Here is a 22725-nt window from a genome sequence, read left to right as displayed (position 1 = left end):
TCACAGCAGCGGGAAGGAAGGACCTCCGATATCTCTCCTTCACTTAAATATACCTGGACTATCTCCGACATCTCCCTCCTGTTTCTGGACCTCACCATCTCCATCACAGGAGACAGACTAGTGACTGACATTTACTATATACCCACCGACTCGCACAGCTATCTGGACTACATTTCTTCCCACCCGGTCCCCTGCAAAAAGTCTATCCCCTACTCCCAATTCCTCCGTCAATGCCGCATCTACGCCCGGGATGAGGTGTTTCACACTAGGGCATCAGAGATGTCCTCGTTCTTCAGGAAACGGGGCTTCCCCTCCTCCACTATCGATGAGGCTTTCACTAGGGTCTCTTCTACATCCCGCAGCTCCGCTCTTGCTCCCCCTCCCCCCACTCGCAACAAGGACAGAATCCCCCTCGTTCTCACCTTCCACCCCACCAGCCAGCGGATCCAACATATCATCCACCAACATTTCCGTCACCTACAATGGGACCCCACCACTGGCCATATCTTCCCATCCCCTCCCTTCTCTGCGTTCCGCAGAGACCGTTCCCTCCGTAACTCCCTGGTCCACTCGTCCCTTCCTACCCAAACCATCCCAACCCCAGGCACTTTCCCCTGCAACCGCACGAGATGCAACACCTGTCCCTTTACCTCCCCCCTCAACTCCATCCTAGGACCCAAACAGTCTTTCCAGGTGAGACAAAGGTTCACCTGCACCTCCTCCAACCTCATCTATTGCATCCGCTGCTCTAGATGTCAACTTATTTACATCGGCGAAACCAAGCGCAGGCTCGGCGATCGCTTCGCTGAACACCTGCGCTTGGTCCGCATTAACAAAACTGATCTCCCGGTGGCCAAGCACTTCAACTCCCCCTCCCATTCCCAGTCTGACCTTTCTGTCATGGGCCTCCTCCAGTGCCATAGTGGGGCCCACCGGAAATTCGACGAAGAGCACCTCATATTTCGCCTGGGCAGTTTGCAGCCCAGTGGTATGAACGTCGACTTATAACCATATAACCATATAACCATAATAACAACTACAGCACGGAAACAGGCGAAATTTCACAAAACTTCAGCTATTTTTTCTGCTGCTCCAGATGGCAACCTATTTACATCGGCGAAACCATATAACCATATAACAATTACAGCACGGAAACAGGCCCGTTCGGCCCTACCAGTCCACGCCGACCACTTTCTCTGACCTAGTCTCATCTACCTGCTCTCAGACCATAACCCTCCAATCCCCTCCCATCCATATACCTATCCAATTTACTCTTAAATAATAAAATCGAGCCTGCCTCCACCACTTCCACCGGAAGCCCATTCCATACAGCCACCACCCTCTGAGTAAAGAAGTTACCCCTCATGTTACCCCTAAACTTTTGTCCCTCAATTCTGAAGCTATGTCCCCTTGTTGGAATCTTCCCCACTCTCAAAGGGAAAAGCCTACCCACGTCAAATCTGTCCGTCCCTCTTAAAATTTTAAAAACCTCTATCAAGTCCCCCCTCAACCTTCTACGCTCCAAAGAATAAAGACCCAACCTGTTCAACCTCTCTCTGTAGCTTAAGTGCTGAAACCCAGGCAACATTCTAGTAAATCTCCTCTGTACCCTCTCCATTTTGTCGACATCCTTCCTATAATTTGGCCACCAGAACTGCACACAATACTCTAGATTCGGCCTCACCAATGCCCTGTACAATTTTAACATTACATCTCCAACTTTAGATAGTCCCTCTGTCCCTCACTTCCCCTCCCCCTTCCCAGATCTCCCTCTATCTTCCTGTCTCCACCTATATCCTTCATTTGTCCCGCCCCCTGACATCAGTCTGAAGAAGGGTCTCGACCCGAAACGTCACCCATTCCTTCTCTCCCGAGATGCTGCCTGACCTGCTGAGTTACTCCAGCATTTTGTGAAAAAATCGATTTGTACCAGCATCTGCAGTTATTTTCTTATATTATCTTGCAATACAATACAATATATCTTTGCAGTCATTGTACAGGGGTACAACGAGATTGGGAATGCGCCTCTCATACGATGTAATAATTTAATTAATTTAAACAACAACTGCCCAACGAGACAAATTGTAACAGTTTTAAAACAGAATAAAGTGCAAGTAGATCTGTGCCGGTTCACTGTGTGATGTGACCATCCGGCTCAGCAGGGCCGGTTCATAGCAGCTATGGCCCTGGGGATGAAGCTGTTCCTGAGTCTGGAGGTGCGGGCGTAGAAGGCCTTGTATCGTCTGCCCGATGGTAGAAGTTCGAACAGACTGTTGCAGGGGTGTGAAGAGTCTTTGTGGATGCTGGTAGCTTTTCTGAGGCATCGTGTGTTGTAGATGCCCGCCAAGGCTGGTAGCTGTGTTCCGATGGTCCTCTGAGCACTATGGACTACTCGCTGAAGAGCTTTCCTTTCTGCCTCCGTGCAGCTGAGGTACCACACAGGGATGCAATGTGTTTTGATGCTCTCTATGGTGCAGCAGTAGAATGTCGTCAGCAGCTGTTGGGGTAGACCAGACGTCCTCAGCGTTCTTAGGTAAAGACTGCACATGATTACAATCGAGCAATTCACTGCACACGTAAACGATAAAGAGAATAACGTTTCGTGCAAGATAAAGTCCAGTAAAGTCCGATTAAAGATAGTCCGAGGGTCTCCAAAGAAGCAAATGGTCGTTCAGGGCCGCTTTCCAGTTGGTGAGAGGCTGGTTCAGTTGCAGATGAACATGATAAGGGAATAACCATTTAGTCCAAGTTAAAGCCAACAAAGTCCGATCAAGTGTAGGAAATAAAAACTGCAGATGCTGGTTTAAATCGAATGTAAACACAAAATGCTAGAGTAACTCAGCGGGTCAGGCAGCATCTCGGGAGAGAAGGAATGGGTGACGTTTCGGGTCGAGACCCCTGTTCAGACTGGATCAAGTCCGATCAAGGATCGTCCGAGCGTCACCAATGAGATAGGGCAGTAGTTCAGCGCGGCTTTCGATCTGAAAGGATAATTAACGCTAATATCAAAAGCATTTATTATCCCAAGTTAAAGAGGAATTTGGTGCTCGGTGTCTTTGTAGTCACAAGAGACTGCAGATGCTGGAATCTTCAACAAAAGACAAAGTGCTGGAGTAACTCAGTGAGTCAGACAGCGTCTGTAGAGGGAACTGGACAGACGAGGTTTCAGATTGGGACCCTTCTTCAGCTTGTCCGCCTCCTTGTTTCTTTCGCCTTTTCCTCGTCCTCCTAGATTGCGTTCTTGTCACCGGCGCTGCTCTCCGGACGGTGTCCAAATCTGCTCGTTCTCTCGACCTAAGCCCCCGACCACGACCCCTCCTCCTCACCCCCTCACCCCGCTACGCCCCGGTAACTGTCCAACAACCAATAAGAAAAGCAATGGGATGTTGCCTTCATTACGAGAGGATTTGAGTTGAGCAAGGAGGTCCTACTGCAGTTGTACAGGGCCCTGGCGAAACCAGACCTGGAGGAGTATTGTGTGCAAGTTTGTTCTCCTAATTTGAGGAAGGACATTATTGCTATTGCCAGAGTGCAGCGTAGGTTCACCAGGTTAATTTCCGGGATGGCGGGACAGACGTATGATGAAAGACTGGGACTTATGATGAAAGACTGGGACTTCCGGTTGAACATAACATAACATAACATAACATAACAACACTTTATTGTCACTCGGCACAACACCGAGCGAAATTTCAGCAGTCACACAAAACACAGCAAAAAAGAAAAGAACACAGGACACCCGACCCCAACACAAACATCCATCACAGTGACTCCAAACACCCCCTCACTGTGATGGAGGCAACAAAACTTCCCCTCTCCTCCCCCCGCACCCACGGACAGGCAGCTCGACCCCTACCGAGGCAAACGACACACACAAGGGGATGGAAGGCCCCCGGGCCGAGCCGCCCCGGGCACCGAAACGTCCCGCAGCCACACCGGGCGATGTTAAGTCCAGCGGACAAGCCACACTGGGCACTGAAACGTCCCGCAGCCGCACCGGGCGATGTTAAGTCCAGCGGTCAAGCCACACCGGGCACTGAAACGTCCCGCAGCCACACCGGGCGATGTTAAGTCCAGCGGCCAAGCCACACCGGACACTGAACCGTCCCGCAGCCGAGCCGCACCGGCACTGAAACGTCCCGCGGCCGCACCGGGGGATGTTGAGTCCAGCGGTCGAGCCGCACCGGGCACTGAAATGTCCCGCGGCCGAGCCGCGCCTGCGATGTTAAGGCCCACAGCCGAGCCGCGCCCCGGGGAAGAGACCCAATAAAAGAAAGGTTTCCCCCCCGCCCCCCCCCCACCCCACAACCCCCCACCCCCACCACACATACACAGCCAAAAACAGAAACAAAAACCATCCCAACACCGACACAAACAAAAAAAAAGAAAAAAAGACAACAGACTGCCAGAGAGCCGCAGCCGTTAGGCGCAGCCAACTCCTCAGGAGCCACGAGATGGCAGATTAGGGTAAGAGCTCCCGACATTTTGAGTTAATATTTACCCACTACAACTCGAATATTTCCAAAACTTTTGTGGCAGTTTCGTAAATATTGTGGGTCAGGATTATGCCTAGAGGAAAGAGTAAAAAGTCGACGCAGATGGAGTTTTTCGACGGTGAGGGGGAGGGGGCTAGCCGAGCCTCCTCAGCTAGCAGTGCAAGGGAGGACGATGATAAGCAAATGCACCCAGATAAGGAACGAGAGAGAGCGGACCTCAGCCTCATATTGAAAGAGTTGAGAGAGTTTAGAAAGGACAATAGTGAGCAGCTGAACGGAATTCGGGAAGAAATTACTGAGACGAACACCAGAATCGGGGAGGCGGAAGAGAGGATTGATGCGGCTGAAAACAGGCTACAGGTGGCAGAGGACGTGGTGACGGAGCTACTGCAACTCCAAATATACCTAGATGCCAAACTGACGGATATAGAGAGCCGCTCCAGACGTGAAAATATCCGAATTCATGGAGTTAAAGAGGGAGCAGAGGAGAACTCCCCGTCAATGGTGGATTTTGTGGAAAGTTTGTTGAGGGAAGGACTGGGGCTTCCGGCCGCCTTTAAACTACGGGTAGAGAGAGCGCACCGAGCTCTGATGTCAAAGCCGCCCGGGGATGCCCGACCGAGGTCCATGGTGGCCAAGTTGTCAAGTTACAGGATGAAAGAGGAGCTGCTTAGACTGGCCTGGCAGAATAGAGGATTTCAATACCTCGAGAAGAGAGTTAACCTGGATCACGATTATGCGCCAGATGTGTTAAAAAAACGGAGGGAATACACCGAAGCGAAAAGAATCCTGAAGGAGAAGAAAATCAGATTTCAAACTCAATTTCCGGCCAAGTTAAGAGTTTTCTACCAGGAGGGAACAGTGGTATATGGATCGGCGGAGGAGGCGACGGAGGATATGGCGAAGAGGGGACTCCCAGTGTCGGTCATCAAACACCCAGAGTCCCTTTTGGAGCGGATCCAGCATCTCACGTGGCGTAGTGCCGGGAGACCGGGGAACCGGGAGAGAACGGTCAGGAAAGTGGATTTCAAGGAAAAGTTACAGGCTTTTAGATGCCAGGACTCGGGATAATGACTGAACCGAAAGGTTCGAACGGCAGAGGTGACCAAAGGAAGCGGGTGAGTCGAGTTTTGATGTTGGGGAGTTTCAGGACCCGTCTCCCATCGGAGGACAGACTTTAAGGCCTTGTTTTTACTCGTTACATTAAACGAGCATGGTATAGGCTATGAACACGGATATTACGTATATGTCGGGTGGACTCTTCTAACCGGGTAGCCGGATAGATGGACAGCTTTGGAACGGAAGAGCCACCGTTAGAAGACGGCCCTCTCCCACCTGTCAGGGGGAGAGGCAACATCTCAAAGCCCTCTCACCATCAGGGCTTTAATAGGGTCAAAATCAGGACCCTACAGTTGGAAGTCCGTTTATTTACTTTAGTGTTATTATTGTGTTTTTGTCCTGTAGTTGTTTTTGGGGGGCTGTTTCGTGCATGGATACTGGAGCTGGTATGGTTTATATACTATTATTTCTTCTGCTTATTGGACATTAAATGCAAGCAGTTAAAATAGTAACTTATAATGTGAATGGCCTTATCAATCCTATTAAGAGAAGCAAGATATTAACCAAAATAAAGAGAGATAGAGTCGAGGTGGCCTTTCTACAAGAAACACACCTGTCTGAAACAGAGCATGCTAAACTAAAACGACTGGGCTTTAAACATCAGTACTCCTCATCATATAGTGCTGGTCATAGGAGGGGGGTGGCAATATTAATCTCTAGCAATATAAGTTTTGATCCCACCTTTGAAAAGAGAGATCCAGAGGGGAGATATATCTTCTTGAGAGATAATTTAGGCGGCTCATTGGTTACTCTGTTAAATATTTACACTCCTCCCAACTCGGATTGGAAATTTTTTAAACAAGTGTTTGATTTGATAATATCTGAAACCCAGGGAGTATTAATCTGTGGGGGGGATCTTAATGTTAGATTAAATCCTAAACTGGACTCTTCGAATGTTCATATAGCTCAGCCGAAATTGATAAATTAAAAAATTAATTTGGCAATGAATGATATTGGATTAATTGATGTATGGAGAGAACTAAATTTGTCAAAACGAGACTACACATATTTTTCTAATCCACATTTGGCATATTCTCGGATTGATTATTTTCTTACCTTTGGAAAAGACCTTCATAGGGTTGTAAGCTGCGAGTTGGGGAGCATGGACCTTTCAGATCATAGTCCTGTGTATTTAAAACTACTTCTTGATCGGTATCAAAGAGACACTTTATGGAGATTAAATACATATGTACTGACTCATATGAAAGAACAGATTAAGAACGATATTACAGAGTATCTGGAACTAAATGACAATGACGAAGTTTCACCTCTGATACTGTGGGATGCATGTAAAGCGGTGCTTCGGGGCAAGATAATAGGATACAGTGCTCACATAAAGAAAGCTAGACATGAAAAGCTAGAGCGGCTGCAAGTGGAACTGAAACAACTGGAACAAAACCATAAGGATACAAATGATCAAAAAATCCGAGAACTACTTGTGAAGAAGAAGAATGAAATAAATGATATTTATACAAAAGATATAGAAAAAAAGTTGATTTTTGTAAAACAGAAATATTATGATGGGGGAGGAAAAGCCAGTAAATTATTAGCCAATAAACTAAAAAAACAACAGGCAGAGAACACAATTCATAAAATAAAACACCCTGTAACTAATTTTACACACTATAAATTGAAGGAAATACAAAATTGTTTTGATATATATTTCAAAAGATTATATTTACAACCTCAAATCAGTGGGGAGAAAGTGGAGGATTTCTTTAATGAGATTCATTTGCCAAAATTGACCAGTGGACAGAGTAAGTCCCTTGTAGCTGAAATAACAGAGAAATAAGTTAGGTCTGCTATAGTACATCTTAAACCAAATAAGGCCCCGGGCCCAGACGGGTTCCCTTCAGAATGGTAGCGGGTAATGGTGGACTCATTGGTCCCTACGTTACAACGTACTTTCAATTGGGTTCTCAAAGAGAACGTAATACCCCCCTCCTGGAAGGAGGCAGTAATCTCATTGATTCCGAAAGAGGGAAAAGATAAATCTGTATGCAGTAATTTTAGGCCAGTGAGCGTACTCAATCAGGATTACAAAATTTTTACTCACATACTAGCCAAACGATTAGAGTGTTTGCTACCACAAATTATTAGCCTGGATCAGACAGGGAGACAAACCCAAGACAACATTAGAAGGACATTGCACATAATTGACCACATAACAAAATTTAACTTACAAGCAGTCCTAGTGAGGTTAGATGCCGAAAAAGCTTTTGATTGTGTAAATTGGTCTTTTTTGCTTAGAGTTTTAGATAGATTTGGATTTCACAATACTTTTATTAAAACAATACAGGCTCTTTATGATAGCCCAAGTGCAAGAATTAAAATTAACGGAGTAGTTTCAAAACCATTTTTGCTAGAAAGAGGAACAAGACAGGGATGTCCAATCAGCCCCCTTTTATTTGCGGTTTTTATCGAACCTTTGAGTCAGTGGATTATCCAGAATAATAATATCAAATGAATAGTAATGAAAGGAGGGGAACAAAAGATTTCTTTATTTGCCGATGACGTATTGGTGTATTTGTCAGACCCTGAACAGTCTTTGTTACAGTTATTTTATGTTTTGGAACGATATGGATCCTTCTCTGGCTATAAGTTAAATGTTATCAAAACACAAATTCTTAGTTTCAAATATAGCCCCTCAGTAAAAGTAAGGGAAAAGTTTAAATTGAGGTGGGATGCTGAATCCATGAGATATCTGGGAATAAACATTCCAATAGATCTGACTAAACTGCACTTGCTTAACTGCCTCCCATTGAACAATAAGATCAGGGAAGACATTAGGAGGTGGGACCTAATACCTTATCTTAATTTTGGATCTCGTATTGAATCGGTCAAAATGGTTATGTTACCGAGGCTGTTGTATCTCTTTCAATCACTTCCACTAGATATATCAGACCAACAATTTCAAGAATGGGATAAACAAATCTCGAGGTATATTTGGCAGGGACAAAGACCAAGAATCAGATACCAGGGGTTACAACTGACCAAAAATAAAGGTGGGGTTGCACTCCCGTGCTTGAAAGACTATTATGCAGCTGCTCAGCTGAGAACATTAATTTATTGGTGCAACCCCGACTATTGTGCTAGATGGAAGGAGATTGAGATTGCTATAACAGAGGAATTTCCGATTCAGGCTGCAATCGGAGATAAGGAGTTAACAAATAAGTTAATTAATTTGGGAAACTCATGGATTCGATTATCACTTAAGGTATGGAATAAGGTCGTTACCCCAAATCATCTGAGGGATGCTGTGAAGGTTTTGAGATGGTGCACGTTTGATCCAGATTTTGTACCAAAAAGACAGGACACTAGTTTTAAAAGATGGAGTTCTCAAGGTTTGACATCATATTGCACATTTTTACATAAGGGGTCTATGAACAGCTTTGAGAATCTGAAGAGGCAATTTGATTTGAATAATGATGATTTCTATAGATACCTTCAAATTCGCCATTATATAGATCAAATACAAAAGGAATGTGCAGAAGGAAAATGGGATAATATTTTGTTAAATGTATTTATTGATGCTTACCATGGAGGCTCAAAACAGAAAACCATCTCAAAATTATACAAGGGTTTACGGCAGAGAAAAGGCAACTCACTGTCTGTAAAACAGAAATGGGAAAGGGAAGGTAATCTGGTTCTAACGGAAGAAACCTGGGAGAGCTTATGTGAGATACAATGGAAAACTTCAAGTTCAAATGTTTGGCGGGTGTTTTGCTGGAAAACCCTTATTAGGTTTTTTATTACACCAGTTCAAAAAAGGCATTACACAAATTCTTCTTCATGCTGGCGACAATGTGGGTGCCTTGAGGCAAACCATTTTCACATATTTTGGTCTTGTGTATCAGTGATCCCATTTTGGCAGGAGATTCATAAAGTTTTACAAAAAGTTTTTTATATGGATATTCCTATTTAAATTTGAGTTTTTATATTTTGGTGCTTTACCAGTACAAAAAGCTTCTATTAAAGATAAGTATCTTTTCCAGATCTTAAGTGCTGCCAGCAGGAAAGCTATTACTAGGAAGTGGTTGAAACCTGGAAAACCTAATGTGGATGACTGGATTAACATTGTATATGATCTTTTTATAATGGAAAGGATAACTTTTGCTTTAAGATTGCAACAGGGAATATTTTTGAAAAGGTGGGAAAAATGGATGTTGTACATTATGCCCGTACGGCCATCATTTGTTTAAAGCGGATCTTTGTATCCTACTTCCGTGTCCTATCTCATTTTCCTTGATTTCATACCGCTCCAGAAGTAGTGATGAAATATTATAGAGGTATACCCCAAATGTTGGTTTTATTTGTTTTTGTTTTTGTTTGTGTATGTAGTTAAGTTTTGGATATGATCAAATGTCCAGTAAGTCATTACCCATCCTTGTAGTGCTTCCAATACCTGTGGTATGATTTATTTTGGGATATGCAGTATTTGTTAACTACGGAGGGTTTAAGGTGAATGAGAATGTGTATCATTGTGGAATGTATGGAACTGGAAAATCAAAATCAAAATAGAATTATAAAAAAAAGAAAGACTGGGTCGGCTGGGCTTGTATTCGCTGGAATTTAGAAGAATGAGAGGGGATCTTGTAGAAATATATAAAATTCTTAGAGGATTGGACAGGGTAGATGCAGGAAAAATGTTCCCGATGTTGGAGGAGTCCAGAACCAGGGGTCAAAGTTTGAGAATAAGGGGTCGGCCATTTAGTACTGAGATGAGGAAAAACCTTTTCACCCAGAGAGATGTGAATCTGTGGAATTCTCTGCCACAGAAGACCGTGGAGGCCAGTTCACTAGATGTTTTCAAGAGAGAGTTAGATTTAGCTCTTAGGGCTAAGGGAATTAAGGGATATGGGGGAAAATCCAGAGTACTGATTTTGGATGATCAGCCATGATCATATTGAATGGTGGTGCTGGCTCGAAGGGCCGAATGACCTATTCCTGCACCTATTTTCTATGTTTCTATAATCGAGCACTTATTTCTTCATTGTCGCGAAGTTTCAAGAGTTTTATTGTCATGTGTCTAGCGACGGAATAAATACTTGCAGCAGGCCAACAGATATGTTGATATATTACTCTGTAAAAAACCCCACAATAAACCATGATGTACTTACTTCTGTGTTTATCTTCTTCTTACCATCCGCCAAGAAGCAAATGGCCCTTCCTGATGGAGCAATGACTCACTTGTGACGTCTCCTAATTCAATGAGCTGCCAATAGACAATAGGTCCCAGAGGAGTACATTCGGCCCTTCGAGCCAGCACCGCCATTCAATGTGATCATGGCTGATCATTCTCAATCAGTACCCCGTTCCTGCCTTCTCCCCATACCGCCTGACTCCGCTATCCTCAAGAGCTCTCTCTAGCTCTCTCTTGAATGCATTCAGAGAATTGGCCTCCACTGCCTTCTGAGGCAGAGAATTCCACAGATTCACAACTCTCTGACCGAAAAAGTTTTTCCTCGTCTCAGTTCTATATGGCCTACCCCTTATTCTTAAACTGTGGCCCCTTGTTCTGGACTCCCCCAACATTGGGAACATGTTTCCTGCCTCTAACGTGTCCAACCCCTTAATAATCTTATACGTTTCGATAAGATCTCCTCATCCTGCTAAATTCCAGTGTATACAAGCCTAGTCGCTCCAGTATTTCAACATATGACAGTCCCGCCATTCCGGGAATTAACCTAGTAAACCTTCGCTGCACGCCCTCAATGACAAGAATATCCTTCCTCAAATTTGCTGTTTTGCTGCCTTTGCCTCTCACACTGTGGTCCGCTCTCCACGTCGACACCAATCACAGATTGTGGGACCGCTTTGCGTTCTCTCCCGTCCGCTGCTCGCAGGAGACCCTGAGTCTCCGGCCGCCTCCACTGTGATTCCCCATCCCTCTCTCAGGCTGAATTCTGCATTTGGTTTCCCGCACTTTCTCAGCCAACAGCCCGAGGAACATCTGAACAGTCTATTGAACTGGACACGTTACTTCCTCTGGACTTTAACACTGACTTTGTGGCGACTCCCAAGGGTTGGGCCATGTCACTATCGAACCCCTCGGCAGGGGAATGGACCAGTCCGGGGACGGCCATCAGCTACAGGGATACAGGGCAGGGGTTTAGAAACATAGAAGCATAGAAAATAGGTGCAGGAGTAGGCCATTCGGCCCTTCGAGCCTGCACCGCCATTCAATATGACCATGGCTGATCATTCAGCTCAGTATCCTGTACCCCCCTGATCCCTTTAGCCACAGGGGCCACATCTAACTCCCTCTTAAATATAGCCAATGAACTGGCCTCAACTACCTTCTGTGGCAGAGAATTCCACAGATTCACCACTCCCTGTGTGAAAAAAAACGTTCTCATCTCGGTCCTAAAAGACTTCCCCCTTATCCTTCAACTGTGACCCCTTGTTCTGGAACAGCACAAAGTAGAACAAAAAGCACACCCAGTAATTTTCCACAGTTCAGTAATTTTCCACAGTTACATGACTTCAGCCAGTGTTAACAATAACATAGTAGAGTTCCCATAGTATAGTTCCTTTAATTGTGTTCGGGAGTCAAGCAGGAGTAAAGAGAAGTTGCATAGCTAAGATAATTAGAGGGGCACCGTTTTGCGATAAGGATCTAGTTCAGAACATTGGAATGTCCAGTCCTCAACAAACCATGAAAAACAACTTCTAAACCATGAGAAACAACTTGTTATCTGCAGGTAGTATAAGAAAATAACTGCAGATGCTGGTACAAATCGAAGGTATTTATTCACAAAATGCTGGAGTAACTCAGCAGGTCAGGCAGCATCTCAGGAGAGAAGGAATGAGTGACGTTTCGGGTCGAGACCCTTCTTCAGACTGATGTCAGGGGGGGCGGGACAAAGGAAGTATATAGGTGGAGACAAGAAGATAGAGGGAGATCTGGGAAGGGGGAGGGGAAGAGAGGGACAGAGGAACTATCTAAAGTGGGAGAAGTCGATATCTGCAGGTGTCTGGTACCGTGAAGGCCGACTTCCCATGGGAGCATATTCAGCTTAAAATGTCTGCCATAGTTAGCACAAAATGGTTTCCACAGTTTTAACCCTTACAAAGGGTCTCGACCCGAAACGTCACCCATTCCTTCTCTCCAGAGATGCTGCCTGTCCCGCTGAATTACTGCAGCATTTTGTGTCTGTCTTCGGTTTAAACCAACATCTGCAGTTCCTATCTACACAATACTAAATGATGTTGTTTCGTTGCAAGTGTTCGGGGCGAAGAGTCCCAGGCAATCTTCCACTGATTTCGCACCAGCAAAAGGCTGGAAACACATTAAGCGAGTCGGTGTATGACAGGAATTGGAAGGGAGAGAGATGGGAGGTCGAGCAAAATAGTGAAAGGCCTGGATAGTGTGGACGTGGAGAGGCCTCGACCTACATGAGCTCTCCTTTGCCAAACACTTTAACTCCCCCTCCCATTCCCATTTCTGCCCTAGGGCCTCCATTGTCAGAGTGAGGCCCACCGCAAATTGGAGGAACAGCACCTCATATTTTGCTTGGGCAGCGGTATGAATATTGTCTGAAGAAGGGTCTTGAACCGAAACGTCTGTCCCGCTGAGTTAATCCAGCATTTTGTGTCTTCCTTCGGTATGAATATTGATTTCTCTAACTTCTAGTAACCCGCGCTTACCCCATCTCTCCACCCTAGTTCTCCTAATCTGTCTGTCCTCTTGATTACATTTTATCTTTGTATGCCTCGTTATCACCTTCCACAAGCTAACAACGATCTATTTCCCATTTTCCTGGATCTACGACCCGTTTGGCCCCTCGTTTTCACAATTTACCCTCCGGGTCACCCTCTCCCCTGAGAGAGTTAGATAGAGCTCTTAATGATAGCGGAGTTAGGGGGTATGGGGAGAGGGCAGGAACAGGGTACCAATTGTGAATGATCAGCCATGATCACAATGAATGGCAGTGCTGGCTCAAAGGGCCGAATGGCCTACTCCTGCACCTATTGTCTATTGTCTATTGACTCTCAGTGTGAAGAAGGGTTCCAACCCAAAACATCACCCATTCCTTCTTCTCAAGAGATGCTTCCTGTCCCGTAGAGTTACTCCTGCAATTTGTTCCAATCTGTTCACTAGAAGAAAGATTGAAAAGACTAGGCTTGTATTCACTGGAGTTTAGAAGGATGAGAGGGGGATCTTATAGAGACGTAGCAAATTATGAAAAGACTAGAGAAGCTAGATGCAGGAAATATGTTCCCAATGTTGGGGGAGTCCAGAACCAGGAGCCACACAGTCTAAGAATAAAGGGGAGGCCATTAAAAACTGAGATGTGAAGGAACTTTTTCACCCAGAGTTGTGAATTTGTGGAATTCTCTGCCACAGAGGGCAGTGGAGGCCAAATCACTGGATGGATTTAAGAGAGAGTTAGATAGAGCTCTAGGGGCTAGTGGAATCAAGGGATATGGGGAGAAGGCAGGCACGGGTTATTGATTGTGGACGATCAGCCATGGTCACAATGAATGGCGATGCTGGCTCGAAGGGCCGAATGGCCTCCTCCTGCGCCTATTTTCCATGTTTCTCTGTTTCTACGTTTCCCCGAGACATCTGACGTCTGGCCAGAGAACAGTTTCTAACCCTTCCAGACTCGCTCATCGTCTGTCTGGCAGCACCACCTGATCTCTTTATCATGCCGCTCAATCACGTGTTTCTCCACAAAGTTCTCTCCGAACTTTATTCCATCGGCATCTCGCCCTCCCGGTGACCTACCGTCTGCATGACTCTCCTCTTCCCAATTGAAGGTATTTATTCACAAAATGCTGGAGTAACTCAGCAGGTCAGGCAGCATCTCAGGAGAGAAGGAATGGGTGACGTTTCGGGTCGAGACCCTTCTTCAGACTGACCCGAAACGTCACCCATTCCTTCTCTCCTGAGATGCTGCCTGACCTGCTGAGTTACTCCAGCATTTTGTGAATAAATACCTTCGATTTGTACCAGCATCTGCAGTTATTTTCTTCTACCTCCCCTTCCCAATAATCCCTTTCATCTCCACTACCCGTCCCTCTACTCCCCTGCAACCCCCGCACAACTAACTCCCCTTCCACCGCCATCTCCGCAACGCGGAGACATTGCAGAGGGCATGAGCTGTTGGGTCGGCCGAGACTGCAGCCCAATACAATATTTCACCCACTATCTCAAAAACAGGGCACATTTGACCCGCCCGCCTCAATTTCCCGTCTCCTGTTTCAGGAGGTGTCAGTGTCAGGAGTCATACTGCGGCATGGCACAGGCTCCGAGACCTGGCTAACTATTATCTCCCCACTTACACCGCCTCTGCACTGTGACTCCAACGTCGGCCTCGTCGGAGTGCAAGCGAGGCATCTTCAACTCCGGGAGGCCGCTGAGAGGACTATGAATGTCTCTGCGCAGCCAACAGGTGGCAGCATTGCTTCATTTATCCGTCTGCGCTGACCAGTGATCGCCGCGCACTAACACCATGCAACACACTTTACAGGGCAATTTACAGGAGCCAAGGTAGTCTTTGGAGCGCGGGAGGTAACTGAGGCACCCCATAGAAAAAAAACACGCAGTTCACGGTGAGAACGTACAAACCAAAGATGCTAGAGGAGCAAGATGAACCACTCGAAATCGCCTTTACTGATGTGTAGGAAAATAACTGCAGATGCTGGTACAATAGACAATAGATTAATGATGGAATAAATGGAGTTCGGAGAGACTGCAGGAGTAGGCCATTCGGCCCTTCGAGCCAGCACCACCATTCAATGTGATCATGGCTGATCATTCTCAATCAGTACCCTGTTCCTGCCTTCTCCCCATACCACCCTGACTCCGTTATCCTTAAGAGCTCTATCTAGCTCTCTCTTGAATGCATTCAGAGAATTGGCCTCCACTGCCTTCTGTGGCAGAGAGTTCCACAGATTTACAACTCTCTGACTGAAAAAGTTTTTCCTCGTCTCTGTTCTAAATGGCCTACCCCTTATTCTTAAACTGTGGCCCCTGGTTCTGGACTCCCCCAACATTGGGAACATGCTTCCTGTCTCTAACGTGTCCAACCCCTTAATAATCTTATATGTTTCGATAGGATCCCTTCTCATCCTTCTAAATTCCAGTGTATTCAAGCCTAGTCGCTCCAGTCTTTCAACATACGACAATCGTGACTGTAGAGCTATTGCATGCTAGCCAATCCTAGTGTTTGTTAGTAGTGATGTAGATGGGCTATTGCATGCTAGCCAATCAATAGACAATAGACAATAGGTGCAGGTGTAGGCCATTCAGCCCTTCGAGCCAGCACCGCCATTCAATGCGATCATGGCTGATCACTCTCAATCAGTACCCTGCTCCTGCCTTCTCCCCATACCCCCTCACTCCACTATCCTTAAGAGCTCTATCCAGCTCTCTCTTGAAAGCATCCAATGAACTGGCCTCCACTGCCTTCTGAGGCAGAGAATTCCACACCTTCACCACTCTCTGACTGAAAAAGTTCTTCCTCATCTCCGTTCTAAATGGCCTACCCCTTATTCTTAAACTGTAGCCCCTTGTTCTGGACTCCCCCAACACTGGGAACATGTTTCCTGCCTCCAATGTGTCCAATCCCCTAATTATCTTATATGTTTCAATAAGATCCCCCCTCATCCTTCTAAATTCCAGTGTATACAAGCCTAATTGCTCCAGCCTTTCAACATATGACAGTCCCGCCATTCCGGGAATCAACCTAGTGAACCTACGCTGCACGCCCTCAATAGCAAGAATATCCTTCCTCAAATTTGGAGACCAAAACTGCACACAGTACTCCAGGTGCGGTCTCAACAGGGCCCCAGTACAACTGTAGAAGGACCTCTTTGCTCCTATACTCAACTCCTCTTGTTATGAAGGCCAACATTCCATTGGCTTTCTTCACTGCCTGCTGTACCTGCATGCTTCCTTTCAGTGACTGATGCACTAGGACACCCAGATCTCGTTGAACATCCCCTCTTCCTAACTTGACACCATTCAGATAATAATCTGCCTTTCTATTCTTACTTCCAAAGTGAATAACCTCACACTTATCTACATTAAACTGCATCTGCCATGTATCCGTCCACTCACACAACCTGTCCAAGTCACCCTGCAGCCTTATTGCATCTTCCTCACAATTCACACTACCCCCCAGCTTAGTATCATCTGCAAATTTGCTAATGGTACTTTTAATCCCTTCATCTAAGTCATTAATGTATGTCGTAAATAGCTGGGTTCCCAGCACCGAACCTTGCGGTACCCCACTGGTCACTGCCTGCCAATCCGAAAGGGACCCATTTATCCCCACTCTTTGCTTTCTGTCTGTCAACCAATTTTCTATCCATGTCAGTACCCTACCCCCAATACCATGTGCTCTAATTTTGCCCACTAATCTCCTATGTGGGACCTTGTCGAAGGCTTTCTGAAAGTCGACGTACACCACATCCACTGACTCTCCCCTGTCAATTTTCCTAGTTACATCCTCAAAAAATTCCAGTAGATTTGTCAAGCATGATTTCCCCTTCGTAAATCCATGCTGACTCGGAATGATCTTGTTACCGCTATCGAAATGCTCAGCAATTTCATCTTTTATAATTGACTCCAGCATCTTCCCCACCACTGATGTCAGACTAACTGGTCTATAATTACCCGTTTTCTCTCTCCCTCCTTTCTTAAAAAGTGGGATAACATTTGCTATCCTCCAATCCACAGGAACTGATCCTGAATCTATAGAACATTGAAAAATGATCTCCAATGCTTCCACTATTTCTAGAGCCACCTCCTTAAGTACCCTGGGATGCAGACCATCAGGCCCTGGGGATTTATCAGCCTTCAGTCCCATCAGTCTACCCAAAACCATTTCCTGCCTAATGTGGATTTCCTTCAGTTCCTCCATCACCCTAGGTTCTCCGGCCCCTAGAACATTTGGGAGATTGTGTGTATCCTCCTCAGTAAACACAGATCCAAAGTAACGGTTTAACTCGTCTGCCATTTCTTTGTTCCCCATAATAAATTCCCCTGCTTCTGTTTTCAAGGGACCCACATTTGCCTTGACTATTTTTTTCCTCTTCACGTACCTAAAAAAACTTTTGCTTTCCTCCTTTATATTATTGGCTAGTTTCCCCTCGTACCTCATCTTTTCTCCCCGTATTGCCTTTTTAGTTAACTTTTGTTGCTCTTTAAAAGAGTCCCAATCCTCTGTCTTCCCACTCTTCTTTGCTATGTTATACTTCCTCTCCTTAATTTTTATGCTGTCCTTGACTTCCCTCGTCAGCCACAGGTGTCTCTTACTCCCCTTAGAGTCTTTCCACCTCTTTGGGATAAATTGATCCTGCAACCTCTGCATTATTCCCAGGAATACCTGCCATTGCTGTTCTACCGTCTTCCCTGCTAGGGCCTCCTTCCAGTCAATTTTGGCCAGCTCCCGCCTCATGCCTCTGTAATCCCCTTCGCTATACTGTAATACTGACACTTCCGATTTTCCCTTCTGCCTTTCCATTTGCAGAGTAAAACTTATCATGTTGTGATCACTGCCTCCTAATGGCTCTTTTACCTCTAGTCCCCTTATCAGATCAGGATCATTACACAACACTAAATCCAGAATTGCCTTCTCCCTGGTAGGCTCCAGTACAAGCTGTTCTAAGAATCCATCTCGAAGGCACTCTACAAACTCTCTTTCCTGGGGTCCATTTCCAACCTGATTTTCCCAGTCTACCTGCATGTTGAAATCTCCCATAACCACCGTAGCATTACATTTGTGACACGCCAATTTTATCTCCTGATTCAACTTGCACCCTATGTCGAGGCTACTGTTTGGGGGCCTATAGATAACTCCCATTAGGGTCTTTTTACCCTTACAATTCCTCATTTCTATCCATACTGATTCAACATCTCCTGATTCTATGTCACCCCTTGCAAGGGAATGAATATCATTCCTTACCAGCAGAGCAACCCCACCCCCTCTGCCCACCTGTCTGTCTTTACTATACGTTGTGTACCCCTGAATATTCAGTTCCCAGGCCTGGTCCTCTTGTAGCCATGTGTCAGTGATCCCTACAACATCATACTTGCCCATGACTAACTGAGCCTCAAGCTCATCCATTTTATTTTTTATACTACGCGTATAAAAATCGTAGTGTTTGTTAGTAGTAGTCCCGCCCATTATGTGCTGTATATATTAAGAACTTGCCTGCGTCAGTCAGTAGGTGCAGCAGCTCGGAGCTGGAATGTAGTGCACCTCCTGTGATGTAAGTGTTGCATTAAAAGCCATGTGTGGTATTACAGCGCTGGTATGATCACTTCATTACATGGTGTCAGAAGTGGGATGGGGCCATCTACAGACGCAACCGTCAACACATCCTTCCGGTGAAGGAACCGCGTCCTGCGTCTCCGAGTCGTGACGCCCCGCATCTCGTGTTTGCTCCCACCGTTGATTCACCACCAACCGTTGTTCCTGCCGCGGGTTCCCCGCGTCGGTCGGTGCCTGATGCGCCCGTGTTATCTCCCACTAGTCCTGTCAAGTCGCCTGTTGTGTCCCCACTCTCCTCCCCTTGTTCTCCCACGAAAGGAGGTGAGGCGGTCTCGAACCGCACGAGGACCGGACGGGTTTGTAGGCCACCCGTTAGATATGGCGATTTTGTGTACCGTTGATTTTGTGTAACTTTGCTAGTATGTTCTTTACATTTGTTGTTCATTGTTTAAGCTACCGTTGTTTCTTTATTTCTACAAGAGATGTAGATGAGCTATTGCATGCTAGCCAATCGTAGTGTTTGTTAGTAGTGATGTAGATGAGCTATTGCATGCTAGCCAATCGTAGTGTTTGTTAGTAGTAGTCCCGCCCATTATGTGCTGTATATATTAAGAACTTGCCTGCGTCAGTCAGTAGGTGCAGCAGCTCGGAGCTGGAATGTACTGCACCTCCTGTGATGCAGACTGCAGGAGTACGTGCTGAAGCTTGGTGCAGCCAACGCTAAGGCCCTGTGGGGGAGGAGCACAGTCTAGGGTCCTTCCGCTGCTGGACATGGGGGGCAGGGTATGGTGGAGAGAGACGCCCCTCCAAATAAGGGATACTGGGTAAATGTCTAAATGTAAGTAAATGTCTAAGTGAATGTCTGTATCAAATGTAACCTCTGGAAATGTCTTGTTTAAAAATATGTTTTGTGAATGATATTTATTATTTGAATAAAGTATTTTTTTGATATTAAAAAAAACCTCCTGTGATGTAAGTGTTGCATTAAAAGCCATGTGTTGTATTACAGCGTTGGTTTGATCACTTCATTATAGCGACAAATCGAAGGTGGCTCCTTCAGTGACAGACTGCCTCACGCCAAGTGCGTGAAGGAGAGATATCGGAGGTCCTTCCTGCCCGCTGCTGTGAGACTGCATAACCAGCACTGCTCCCAACAGAGGAGTCAACAGTAACAGTTAAGGAATACACAGTAAACTGGTGACAATTTATCCTTGTCTTTATTTTTATTTATAATGAATGTCTCCTGTTATCCACTTTGCTGCTGTAACACTGTAAATTTCCACGGTGTGGGACAATTAAATGAATTTATTATTAATATTATTATTATTATCATTATTATTATTATTACAGACGGCAGTCCAGGAGTTTTATGGTCATCGATTCCCGGAACAGACCTGTTTAACATCTAAAATAAAGAGGTGATTTAACTATATTCCAGGTGCTGGTGAACGATTGATAGAATTTGTTAAATACTGACACGGAGCGGAACCGGAGCAGATTCTCAGCCACTGGTTTATATCCCAGGTCCCGAAGAAAGGATAAAGTTTCTCCGTGAATTTATTCCCGGTGAAGGTGTGGAGATGGGACTTGGTGTCCTCATCGTAAAATGAAACTGTCCCGGACTCGTAACTGAGATAAACTCCCACCCTCCCGGGGATGGGACGGGCGGGGAGACGGGATGGAGGGGAGGTGACTGCAGCAAACACGTCATCCCACCGCCCGATCATCCAGACTCCATTCTTCTGGGACAGTCCGGCCAGTCTCTTCCTCTCCACAGACTCTGCGGCGACTCCCAGACTCCAGCGCCGACTCCCCGCCACCTCCACCTCCCAGTAATGTCTCCCCGATGTGAATCCCTCCGATCCCAGCACCCACCCGTAGACTGCAAACCTCCTCCCGGTGTCAGGGAGACTCCTCTGGGTCCCGGTCCATCTCACCCTCTTCCGATCCTCAGACACCTCGAGCTGCACATTCGCTGTTTCCACATCCAGGGTGACGGAGACTGGGGAGAGAAGCAGAGAATCAGAGAGTTCCCGGGGGTTGGGGGGAGACTCGGGCAGCGCGGCCCCGGGACCGGGGGAGAGGCCGCTCGGCCTCAGGCACAGGCGGGCGGACAACTGAAACCCTGCCCGGGGTTTTCTTCCCCCTCCCCCTACCACGTAAGATGGACAACAGAAATCCCTCCCGGATATTTTCTCCCGCGGTCGAGGCGAGAGTTGTGATATGTCGTGGGCAAGCAGATGCAATTGGGAGAGAGGAGGTAGGAGAAATGGTGGGTGGATGGGTGTGCGGGCGTGATATTGAGTTTTTTTGCGCTTCTGGTGGTGGAAATTGGGGCTAGATTGGCGGGACAGTTGAGCAGTTAAATGTTTACTGGAGGTAATTAAAAATGAGGAAAGATGTGACTGTGCTGGAGAGAGTGCAAAGGAGATTCACCAGGATGTTGCCTGCATTGGAGGACTTGAATAATGCTGATTTGGAGACCTGGGAGAACTTTACAAGTTTACGAGACAGAGAGGGGGTTGTTAGTCAGATTCAGTTCCCCATCTTAATGGTATCGAAAACAAGGTTATTGGTTTAAAGTGAGAGGATGGAGTTTTAAAGAAGACTAGACCAAGTGGACCCGTTGGGCCCAAACCTCTACTGCATTGGTGCAACACCCTCTCATTCTACCCTCCCCCCTCCCCGCTCCCCTCCTCCACCCCACTCCCTCCACCCACCCTCCCCTCTCCCCCTTCCCCCCTACTCCATCCCCCTCCACCCCCTTATCCTCCCTCCTCCCCCCCCCTCCCTAGGACATAGATTTAATCTTTAAAATGTGAATAACTTAAAAAATATAACACTGATTTCAATGAAACTCCTTCCATTAGCACCAAAGGGACGACGGTGAGTAAGTTGGGCCTAAAATTGTCGCGCTATCGTGTACCGTTTTGGCTGTAGTTCAGGAACAAACAAACAAACAAGCGAGTTTTAGTATATGGATGTGAGGGATCAATCTCTTGCACAGAGAGTAGTTGATACCTGGAACGTGCTCCCGTTGGAGGAAGTGGAATCACTAACTTCAAGAGTCATTTAGACAGACACTTGTACATGCGAGGTATATAAGGGCGTTGACGTGTTGTGAACCAATGGGATTGATGTAGGTGTGCAAAATGATCGGAATAGAGATAGTGGGTCGAAGGGTCCATTTCCCTGCAGTAGACTGGGACTGAATGAAGTGAATCACTGAGCCTTCACTGCCATCCGATGCGGAGAATCCCAAAGGTCTACCATCCTCTGAGTGCAGAAATATCTCCTTATCTCTGTCCTATATAACCTACTGCCTATTCTGAGACGATAACCTCTGTTCTGGACACCTCAGGAAAGGGAAAGATCCTCCCATCATGCTGCCTGTTAAGTCGAGTAGAACTTTGTGTTTCACTGAGATCTCCTCACTTTCTCTTTAACATAGAACATAATCAATAGACGCAGGAGTAGGCCATTCGGCCCTTCGAGCCAGCACCACCATTCAATGTGATATGGCTAATCATTCTCAATCAGTACCCCATTCCTGCCTTCTCCCCATACCCCCTGACTCCGCTATCCTTAAGACCTCTATCCAGCTCTCTCTTGAATGCACTCAGAGAATTGGCCTCCACTGCCTTCTGAGGCAGAGAATTCCACAGATTTACAACTCTCTGACTGAGAACGTTTTTCCTCATCTCGGTTCTAAATGGCCTACCCTTTATTCTTAAACTGTGGCCCCTGGTTCTGGACTCCCCCAAAATTGGGAACATGTTTCCTGCCTCTAACGTGTCCAACCCCTTAATAATCTTATATGTTTCAATAAGATCCCCTCTCATCCTTCTAAATTCCAGTGTACACAAGCGTAGACGCTCCAG

At 46.2% G+C, this 22725-nt stretch overlaps 2 protein-coding genes and 1 long non-coding RNA gene across 3 annotated transcripts in view; 2 read left to right on the top strand and 1 right to left on the bottom strand.

The window, feature by feature from the left end:
- The window catches only part of LOC144603039 (zinc-binding protein A33-like), a 111608-nt gene that overhangs the window by 24109 nt on the left and 64774 nt on the right, over positions 1-22725 (top strand). The window lies entirely within an intron of this gene.
- Positions 1-22725, bottom strand: part of LOC144603044 (zinc-binding protein A33-like) — a 124093-nt gene that overhangs the window by 96379 nt on the left and 4989 nt on the right. Inside the window, 2 exon segments of the mRNA XM_078416175.1 lie at positions 16452-16460; positions 20324-20846. Of these exon segments, the coding sequence (XP_078272301.1) occupies positions 16452-16460; positions 20324-20846 (532 nt within the window).
- On the top strand, positions 19492-20261 carry LOC144603070 (uncharacterized). The gene is made up of 3 exons (XR_013548530.1): positions 19492-19682; positions 19854-20018; positions 20195-20261. It is a non-coding gene; the product is annotated as an uncharacterized LOC144603070 (long non-coding RNA).

The sequence above is a fragment of the Rhinoraja longicauda genome, chromosome 19 (assembly GCF_053455715.1).
Source record: "Rhinoraja longicauda isolate Sanriku21f chromosome 19, sRhiLon1.1, whole genome shotgun sequence".
Taxonomy (NCBI): domain Eukaryota; kingdom Metazoa; phylum Chordata; class Chondrichthyes; order Rajiformes; family Arhynchobatidae; genus Rhinoraja; species Rhinoraja longicauda.
Note: the sequence above shows the minus strand (reverse complement) of the source record. Positions and strands in the feature narration are given on the sequence as shown.